General features: G+C 51.0%; 1 protein-coding gene across 1 annotated transcript; it reads left to right on the top strand.

Annotated features, from left to right (window-relative positions):
* Window positions 1–7,312: 7,312 nt before the first annotated feature.
* On the top strand, window positions 7,313–8,422 carry SSTR2 (somatostatin receptor 2; the record flags this gene model as incomplete). The annotated part of the gene is made up of 1 exon (XM_080713326.1): window positions 7,313–8,422. One exon carries the CDS (start codon window positions 7,313–7,315, stop codon window positions 8,420–8,422), a length of 1,110 nt encoding a protein of 369 aa, XP_080569452.1.
* Between the last annotated feature and the right edge of the window lie 2,208 nt (window positions 8,423–10,630).

Raw genomic sequence — 10,630 nt, forward strand, 5'->3', positions numbered from 1 at the left:
TGCTCCTCGGGGGTGGTCACCTCTTGGGTACAAAGGAGGAGGCGTTGATAGCTGATAGTTCGTTTCTTATACAGGTTAGAAAATGGTCCTTTTTTTTTTTTTTCAATGATACATAATTTGGCATCAACAGTTTGAGAACTTTTACAGAAAAAAAAAAAAAAACACATTAGGAGGGAAAGGAATTTAAGGCCAGAGTGAGGACTCTCCGGCTCTTTCTTCCCCTTTCTGGAAAGCAGCGGGGTGGTGGGATTTAAACTAGAGGTGGCACCGTGACAGGTGAGTTAGCAGAAGTTGGAGAGGTCTCCTGAACTCATCTCCACCATCACCACTCCGTCTTCCCGCAGATGGATCAGCTGCCCACCCCAACCCCTCAGCCTGAATACAGGAGTCTAAAGACAAACTGACTCCCAGGATGGATGGGACAATCACTAGCTCAGTTCCCATCTGACTCCTGCTGTTTCTGGGATGTTGGTGGAGGATCCAGAAAGAGAGGAAGCCAACGGGAAGCCCCTCCTCCCATTCCATCCTTACAAGCTGCAAACTGTTGCTTGGGTCACACGTCCATCTCCCGGACTCACTCCACCTGCTAAACAGCTTCTAGGCGACTTCTCTTCAGTGGCAAATTGGAAACCGGATCATAGGATGGGACAGATCAAGGCAGCTCGGCCCACGGAGAAAGCTAATGAGGGTTTTGCTTTCTGACTCCCCCACCCGGGAAAGCCTGGTGTGTGCGTGTGCTCGGAGGAGGAAAGGGAGGCAGAGGGATTGATCATGGCTTAGTAAACTATTGGAACACAGGCTGAATCATTTCAGTCAAAAATAAATCAATAGCTGCAACTCGATGCGACACGGCTTTTTCTTCCAGCCGGGTCCCTTTTGCTCCTGACACAGCGCGTAGGAAGAGGGGGTGTCGCGGGTCACATCTGCGGGTGCGGACAGACTGGCTTTAGAGGGGACTGCGCGGCCCCTGGGCCTCCAGCTGTGGACCTCTGGGGACGTGGGACCCAGATGGCGTCTGATGGCTCCGAGAACTGAAAGAATCTCGGCGCCCAGGTGCGGCGCACGCACCTGCAGGGACAGAGCTGCGGCCCTAACCTTTCCCCGCGCCCCGCACCACCCTGCTCCCTGCGCCCAGGGCCGGCCCATGGCGGACACCGCCTTGCAAACTTGTGTGACCGAGGAAATCCCAGAGGTCCCCAAGCCTGTCTTGGTCACCCCGGGCGCTACGCTAGCTGTCTGAGACCGACTGGATGGTGTGAAATCGGAGGGAAAGCAGCGCGTGTCCTTGCCACGAGTCTTGGGGAGACTGAAATCGCCCCCCCCCTTATGCAAGTCCCGTCTCCCGGTCCTCCCGGTGCCCCGGGGAGCCCTGGCCCGCAGCCACCCGCAGGATTCTCCACCGTCTCGCCCGGGTACCGCCTCCAGGACCCGGAGGGCGGGGCCAAGAGGCCGTGACGTCAGGAGGGGCGTGGCCACGTGTGCCGAGGGGCTCCCGCCCGGCTGGGCCAGTCCGAGCCGCGGCGCAGAGCCGGCCAGTCCGCGGCTCTGCGCCAGGGCCGGCGGGGACCGCGAGGCTCGGACGCCGAGCGCCAGGCACCCGCCAAGCCGCTGCGGGGTCCGAGCCAGGGGCTGGCTGTTGGAGACGGGCGAACCCAGTTAACGGATTGCAAGGTGAGGCGCGTGTGCGGCCGAGGCGGAGCCGGGGATGGAGCGCACTCGGGCACCTGTGTGCATCTGCGCCCAGGATGGCGCGCGCCCACCGGTGCGACCCGGCGCGGGTCCCGGGGCAGGGTTCTGCGCCCTTGTGTCCGCGCCAGGGATGACTGATGTCTGCTGGGCGCCCGCGAGGGTCCCGGAGCGAAGAGCAGAGGTATAGGTGATGTGCGCTGGAACCGACTCGGTGCCCTCTGCAGCCCGAGCGTCCAGCTGGTAGCTGCGATGAGAACAACTTCTGCCCCAGCCACCTGCGAAAAGCGCCCAGGTGTAAAGACGGCGGGGCCCGTGGGGCGGGGAGGCACCTGGCGTGCCCCGCGAGCGGGTCCCGAGATGTGAGCCTGGGAGCTGCTGGCGGTGGGGGCACCAAGTGGAGAAAGATACTATCTCCTGTTTTTTCCGCTGGGAAAGCCAGCGAACCCAGACCGGTATGGGGTCCTGTCTCCTGCTCCCGGGCAGAGACTGCCTAGACTGGAGAGACCGAGCCTCAGGGCAGCCACCTCCCCGAGCGACTGTGAGCCTTCCTTTGGGTTCCTGGCACCTCAGCCTCCCCCCACCCCGCGCCCGCCCTCCGCTTGGCGGCTGGACGCACCCACAGTCTTTGCTCTCCCTGGAAATGGTTAAGGAATCCTTTAGGAAACCCTGGCACCGAGGGTCGGCGAGTGGATGGTCAGGCCGCGGGTTTTCTCTGCGTTAGCTCTAGCTCGGGGATCCAGACTCGCCTGCGGGCCCATCCCCCTTGGTATCAGCCTCCAGGGCTTCTCCTGGGAGCTCTGGCGCCGCTGCCGTGGCCCATGCCCGGTGGTGGTCTCTGCCTATGGGGGCTCAAGCCCCCAGCCCTGGTCACACAGCTGGGGTTAGCAGACTTCAAAAAGGCAGCAGTGGAGGCTGAAGGGGTGGGGAAGATGCTGGAGAAACAGGAGAAACTGAGGCTGAGTAGGATTGGGGGATTGCTTCATGCTGGGTCCCCAGCCTCACTCTCATTTCTTGGGCTGTTGACTACAGACCCTCTAGGCAGGGAAGGGGATGCCCCAGACCGCTCTCACCCTCCTCTGTAAGACAGCTTAGACTCTGTCTCAGAGGAAACCAACAAGCAGGCCATTTCCAGTATCTAACAAGTTGCAGGTTGAAAATGATAATAATAATAATAATGATAATAATAATAATAATAATAAGAAGAAGAAGAAGAAGAAGAAGAAGAAGAAGAAGAAGAAGAAGAAGAAGAAGAAGGAAAGCAGAAAATCAAACTTCCTGGTACGTTTCGTTTAACCGCAATTTAACAAGTATTGACTGCTTGGCATTTGGAATCCACATTCTGTGGGATGAACAAAAGCAGAAATCACTCGGAGACCTCCGGCAGCTGACGCGTTTGTTAGATAAGACTCCGCAAGTATTTAAGCTCATTTATGCCTAGGAGGAGCCTGCCTGCTCCCAGCCGGCTCCCAGCCCTTCATCCCCAACTCCGTCACGGATGCTCAACCAACCTTCCATAGCTACCTCTCAGAAGTGTTCAGGAGGTTGGGACTGGAGGATTGCAGGTTCAAGGCCAGCCTCAGCAACTTAGCGAGATCCTGTTTCAAAATTTAAAAATAAATAAAAAGGGCTCCAAGTGTGGCACAGAGGTAGAACATCCCTGGGTTCAATTCCCAGTGCCACACACACACAAAAAGTAGAGATGTGCTGCTTCTCAGACTATTACAGTAAAAACCTGACACCCATGTACTTCAGCCCAGGGGAAAGGGCAGGGTTAGGGCTGGAGAGTGCCACCTGACCCTCTCTTACATCCCCCTCAAACATCAACACCATCCCAAAAGCTCTAGACAGGGCTCCTGCCACCCCACAGGTCTTTAGTCTTGCCCAGGCATTGGCGTATGGCCATTTATGGTACATAGATCAATGGTTAATGTCAATTCCTCCTGCACGCAGCTTACCTACAGTCCTGGCTAGCCAAGTGTGGTGGCGCACGCCTATAATTTCAGTTTTTGAGGGGCTGAGACAGGTGGATCACAGGTTTGCAGCCAGCCTCAGCAACTTTGTGAGGCTCTCAGCAACTTAGCAAGACCTTGTTTCAAATTAAAAAGACTCCTGGCTGGGCAAGGTGGTGCATGCTTGTAATCCCGGTATTTGGGAGGCTGAGACAGGGGGATCACGGTCCATGGACAGCCTCAGCTATTTAGTGAGGTCCTCTGCGACTCAGTGAGACCATTTCAAAAAAAAAGAATAAAAAATAGGGCTGGAGGTGTAGCTTGGAGGTTGAGTGCCCCTGGGTTCCATCCCCAGTACTGAAAAATAAAATAAAATAAAAAAGACTCTTGGGTCTCTAAAGTTAAATAACTGATGAGATGGATTTTTAAAAATGATACAGGAAAAAAAACAATTTAATACAGGATACTAAATACAATATCTTTACAGCTTCTGGTTTTGATCCCTGCCAGTTTATACTTTAATCTGATGCAGACATAAATTCCTGGGTCCCCAAATACTTCGAAAAAAATCAGCCACAAAGCCCAGACCCCCCCACTCTACGAGGTGTGATGGAAAGATTAACACAGAAAGGATAAGCAGCGTGCCTGGCAGTGCAGGCTGGATCAGAGGCATCGGTGGGCAAGGACCCTCTGTACCTGTTGCTGGCTGTGTCCCCTCTCCTCTACCTGCAGGCTCTAGGAGCATTAAGCCTTCACGCTCCCATCTCTTCTCAGCCACCAGAAAAAGCACCCAGCTCCAAGGAGATGTATCAGCCGGTTAATTAGTCCCACTATGTGCTGGACACACTACCCTGGCCATCCCACTCTGAAATGGCCCTCTGCCTTTTACTCTTCTTTTCCCCATGACTCAATTCCAAAATTTATTTTTAGTGTGTTGGGGGGAAAAGGGTACTAGGAATTGAACCCAGGAGCATTGTATCTCAGAGCTACACCTCCAGCCCTTTTTTCTTTTCCTTTTTCTTTTTTTTTTTTTTTTTGTTCTTTTGTTTTAAAAGACAGTCTTGCAGCCGGACGTGGTGGCTCAAGCTTAGAATCCCTTACTTGGGAGGCTGAGACTGGAGGATCATGGTTCTCGGACAGCCTCAACTACTTAGTGAGGCCCTTTGCAACTCAGACCCTTTTCCAAAATAAAAAATAAAAAATATGGCTGAACAGGTAGAATGCCCCTGGGTTCCATTTCCAGTACCAAAAGAAAAAAAGAGTCTTGCTAGGCTTCTGAGAGTCTTGCTACCTTGCTGAGGCTGCCCTCTAACTGGCGATCCTACTGTCTCAGCTTCCCCAAGGACTGGGATTACTGGTGTCTTTGAGGCCTCCCCTGAGCCTCTAGGGAAGGAAGGCATTTTGGGGCCCTGGGTTCTTACTATCTCAGTTCACACCCTGTGTGAATTGACTTCTTCGCCTGTCTCCCTGCTTGGGGTACCAGGACCCTACCTTTGTGCCCAACACAAAGAAGGCCCCAGTAGTATTTTGGAATGACTGTAGATAAATCGTTTAATTATGGGAGGACCTATTGTTTTAGATCCTAAGTCAAGCCAGTAGTGTTTTAATTATTTTTCTCGGTCAAGCAGATAACACAGGGGTCAGTTCCTTTCAACCCAAAGCCCGGTTATCAGCCACTAGTTTTCCAGCCCACCGAGTGACAGATATGATGCTGTGAAGAGGACGGTCCTGGGGCCAGGTGGCCTGTGTTCAAATCCCAGTGCCACCAATTATGGAAGCGAGTTGCTTAAGTTCCTTAAGCCTCTCTTTCCACATCTTTAAAACGGGGGTGATCATCTCCAGCCCCCACCCCAAGATGGTTGGGAAGCTGAGGGGGAGATTGCTAATGAACCCTATCAGTTTGGAACCTTCTGTTCACAGCTATGAAGAGCTCGCATCCCTCTCCGGGTACCATTTCTGTCCTCGGTCAGGGGACGGCAAGTGAATTCTCTGAGAGAATTCAGCAGCAAGCACCCACTCAGGGACTTTAGAAAGGGGCTCTCTTCTCCATTAGAAGGTTATAAGCACAGGGTGCTGGAGAAGCAAAATTGGGAGGAAAAAAAAAATCAAAGCTTGCATTTTAAATAGGAAAGCAAGCCAGATTTTTATTTCTGATATTGAAGACTATAAATTGATTCACTGTGTAGGCAGGTTTCAATAAATTAGAGATAATGAGATAGCAGAAAGAAAAGGGGGGTTAATGTTGTGTTTCTTACAGTACTGGGGATGGAACCCAGTGGCATTCTACCTCCGAGCTACACCCCAGTCCTATTTTTTAATTCTTTATTTTGAAACAGGGTCTCACTAAGTTGTGGAGGGCCTCTCACTAAGTACCTGAGGCTGGCCGCAAACCACGATCCTCCTGTCTCAGCCTCCCAAGTACTGGGATTCCAAGAGTGTGCCACCGCGCCTGGCCAGTAATTAACATTTCTGAGGTTCCGATCATGAGCCCACCATAGGGCTGGGGAAGGTTTTGGTTTACCTTCCCCCAATTAACCTTCCCGATGTCCTGTTTGAATGAGAGCTGCAGGGAAGGTTCAGGCAGAAGGTTGCATGGGCTCGGCAGTGGAGGTCAGATGTGTTCTTTCACTAAGGTCTGGGTTTTTCCCATGGTGGGGTTTCCAATGGGAGAGACTCCCAAGCCGACAATAAATTGGCATGATTTCTTCACAGGGAAAAGGCCATGCATACCAGCATCAGGCCCCTCCAAGGTCAGGGGCTGGAACTCTCCAAGGGCTGTCTTCTGACCGTTTGGACGAGTCAACTCCTTGGGGTTCAAAGAACGTTTCTTTGAAGCCCCAGCTATCCCCCACATGTACATCATCAAAGATGAGATGAGAGCCGGGGGCCAGGCCCTTCGCCTGCTGTTTGGAAAAAAATAAAAATAAAGACTCAAAAAGCCAACACAGCACAGAGACAGAGCCATAATGTTCATAGCCGTAATGTTGATGCAGAAAGAAAACACATTTTCCCGTTCAAGAGTATTGTAGATCAAAGCTGGGCGTGATGGCACACCCTTGTAATCCCAGCATTGGGGAGGCTGAGACAGGAGGATCGCAGTTCGTGGACAACCTCAGCTACTCAGTGAGGCCCTTTACAACTCAGTGAGACCTTGTTTCAAAATAAAGAATAAAAAATAGAGCTGGGGCGTAGCTTGGAGGTAGAATGCCCCTGGGTTCTATCCCCAGTACCGCAAAAAAAAAAAAATTTTTTAATTAATTAAAAAAAATAAATTAGGGCTGGTAGAATGCCACTGAGTTCCTTCCCCAGTATCACGAAAAATAAAAACATTTAAAAATAATAAATTAGGGTTGGGGTGTAGCTCAGAGGTAGGATGCCACCGAGTTCCATCCCCAGTGTCACAAAAAATTTTTAAAAAATTTTAAACAATATATTAGGGCTGGGGGTGTAGCTCAAAGGTAGAATGCCACTGGGTTCTATCTCCAGAGCTGCAAATAATTAATTACTTAATGAGTATGTAGAGCAGAAATGAGGAAAACTGGAGCACGCCTCAGCAGCCCATGCTTGACCAATAGACCGTCTTCCTTTCTTCCCCCTAGATGTCGCAGCGCCAGGGCCCATTAAGGTGAAAATAAGATCCTCGGGCGGCTCCAGACTTGGACTTCAGAGCAGCCATGGAGACGGCGGACGAGCCACTCAACGGGAGCCAGGCATGGCTGCCCTCGCTGTATGACCTCAACGGCTCTGTGCCCGCAGCCAACAGCTCCAACCAGACAGAGCCGTACTACGACATGGCGAGCAACGCGGTCCTCACGTTCATCTACTTCGTGGTCTGCATCGTGGGGCTGTGTGGCAACACGCTGGTCATTTATGTCATCCTCCGTTACGCCAAGATGAAGACGATCACCAACATCTACATCCTCAACCTGGCCATCGCGGACGAGCTCTTCATGCTGGGGCTGCCCTTCCTGGCCATGCAGGTGGCGCTGGTCCACTGGCCCTTCGGGAAGGCCATCTGCCGGGTGGTCATGACCGTGGACGGCATCAACCAGTTCACCAGCATCTTCTGCCTGACGGTCATGAGCGTCGACCGCTACCTGGCCGTGGTCCACCCCATCAAGTCGGCCAAGTGGAGGCGTCCGCGGACGGCCAAGATGATCAACGTGGCCGTGTGGGGAGTGTCTCTGGTGGTCATCTTGCCGATCATGATCTACGCTGGGCTTCGGAGCAACCAGTGGGGGAGAAGCAGCTGCACCATCAACTGGCCGGGGGAGTCGGGGGCGTGGTACACAGGGTTCATTATCTACGCTTTCATCCTGGGGTTCCTGGTCCCCCTCACCATCATCTGCCTCTGCTACCTGTTCATCATCATCAAGGTGAAGTCGTCCGGGATCCGCGTGGGCTCCTCCAAGAGGAAAAAGTCCGAGAAGAAGGTTACCCGGATGGTGTCCATCGTAGTGGCGGTCTTTATTTTCTGCTGGCTCCCCTTCTACATTTTCAACGTCTCCTCCGTCTCTGTGGCCATCGACCCCACCCCAGCCCTCAAAGGCATGTTTGACTTCGTGGTGATCCTCACCTACGCCAACAGCTGTGCCAACCCCATCCTGTACGCTTTCTTATCTGACAACTTCAAGAAGAGCTTCCAGAATGTCCTCTGCCTGGTCAAGGTGAGCGGCACGGACGACGGGGAACGGAGCGACAGTAAGCAGGACAAATCCCGGCTGAACGAGACCACGGAGACCCAGAGGACCCTCCTCAATGGAGACCTCCAAACCAGTATCTGAGCTGCCCCGCGGAACAAAGCCAAGCGCTGCCCACGGACAGGGGTCTGCGTGCACCCGCCCTCTCCCCAACACCTCCCGCCCCACAGGCCTGGCTTCTAGGACAGAGAACTGCTCAGCGTAAGCCCGATGCAGAGAAGAGTGCTTGGCAGGACGCGTCGGATCGAGAGATAAATGTATGACCTTGTCGATGACCTCCCCCTTAAAGCGAACATGCAAATGGTAGGCAGACGATTTAAAATCTGGAGAAGAGGAGCTTATGCCTGGGTTATCAACAAAAATAGGGGAGGGAAGGACCTATCTGTGTGTTGGTGTGTTTCAAACCCAATGCGGACACTTGTGCCCTTATATTTATATTTGAATATTCCTATCTATGTTTTGTCGTCACCCGAGATCCCTGTGTTTGGTTCACAAGTAGCAAATTCAAGTGTGTGTAGTATAGTTGGCCGTCTACCATGATACGGAATCTGAAGAAATGGACTTAGCATGGAGCCGGCGACGTCTCTTGCGTGGGCCTTGCCGAGGCCCCCAATGAGCCTGAGCGTCAGCTTCGTGTGGCCAAATGTCTTTGTAAAGCAATTGTGAAAGTAAGATATTTTTATATTCTTCCTCTTAAGAGGGCCCCTCAGTTGTATCAGCTTCCAGACTATACAACCTGTTGCTTCTCCTGGGGGTTTTCTTCATTAATTCCAGGTAAGTTAGGTCAAAGAAGAAGGGAAGAGAGAAGATATTTGAAAAACCAGAATATGAACACCTGCATTTCCTCTTCCCAGATACAATCATTTCTTCATTTACTTAAAAACACTTAAATGGTTGTGGTCATCAATCATTGTATTTATTAAGATAAAGCTTGCTCTATTATAAGACTACATTTTTTTTCTTTCTCAAATCGCTTTATTCTTTCTTAGGGAATCAGACAGGGGGGAAACCACTAACCTGAAAGAAAGAAAAAATAAAAGAGAGAGAGACTATGATCCTAGTGGGGAGATGATTTTATTCTCCCCACTGTGAAAGAAATGAATAAGAATGAAGCAAAATCATACCTTTTTAAGAAACCACAAAATTGTTGTTTTTAATGCCAGACATGGCTTCCTAATGAATGAAAATGGAGATATAATTCAACAACTTCTCAAAAAGGGGCTTTTAAGGACTGTATACAAGGCGGGGCATTAAGAATATCACAAGGTACACCCAAGCCCTGAGGATATCATTCATAAAACAGACACATTCACAAGACGGTAACTGCAGTGCCTGGCGGAGGGAGCCCCATCCTGCCCGGGAGTCGCCCTGCTACCTGCTCCCCCAACCGTACACACGTTAGGTGTCCTAACTCGAGCACCAAAGCCTCTGAGCTACTCCCCGCGGTCTGCTGTTAGACGGGCACCTCACACCATCAGTAGCATTTTTTCCCCAAACTGTAGATGGGTTTATGTGCATGAGAGAAAGACAGAGAGAGAGAGAGAGGGAGTGAGAGAGAGAGAGAGAGAGAGAGAGAGAGAGAGAGAGAGAGGGAGGGAGAGGGAGGGAGGGGAGAGGGGAGAGGGGAGAGAGGAAAGAGAGAATACTCCTTACATTGACTGATCACAGCTTCCAGGATCTGAAAACACTCTCTCTCTCTCTCTCTCTCTCTCTCTCTCTCTCTCTCTCTCTCTCTCTCAGATGTTTGCAAGATGCCACTGTCTCTAGCTTTTATACAAAGCATCACTCTTAATTGCCCCCATATAGATTTTATTGTATTTTAAAATACGCTTTCTTGGAGGATATAGCGCTTGCCTACAAGCAAGCACTTGTTCGAGGCCCTGGGTTCCGTTCCCAGTAACACACACACACACACACACACACACACACACACACACACACACACAAAAGTTTTCCTCTCTGGCTCCCTAAGCAAGGGTTATTTAGTGGTCAGGATGACTAAGTACTCTACCTGTGGCCATCCTTGATAATGTGCTGCCTTTATTCTCTCTGTCTATATAATTTACGCCACCTCATTCCCGAAAGTACACACTGTGGCTTAGAAAAATATGTGCACTAAGATTTATGATAAATAAATTCATGCAAAAATAAAAAGAGGTGCAATTATAAAGAAAGATTATTAGGGAAGTTGTTGCGAAAAGAAATTAAAAAAAAATCCCACGCCATCACTAAAGGCAAGGTTAGCTACAAATTCAGCTCAGGATTTGCTTGCTGGCAACCATAATTAATGGA

This window comes from Muscardinus avellanarius (assembly GCF_963383645.1).
Source record: "Muscardinus avellanarius genome assembly, chromosome: 16".
Taxonomy (NCBI): domain Eukaryota; kingdom Metazoa; phylum Chordata; class Mammalia; order Rodentia; family Gliridae; genus Muscardinus; species Muscardinus avellanarius.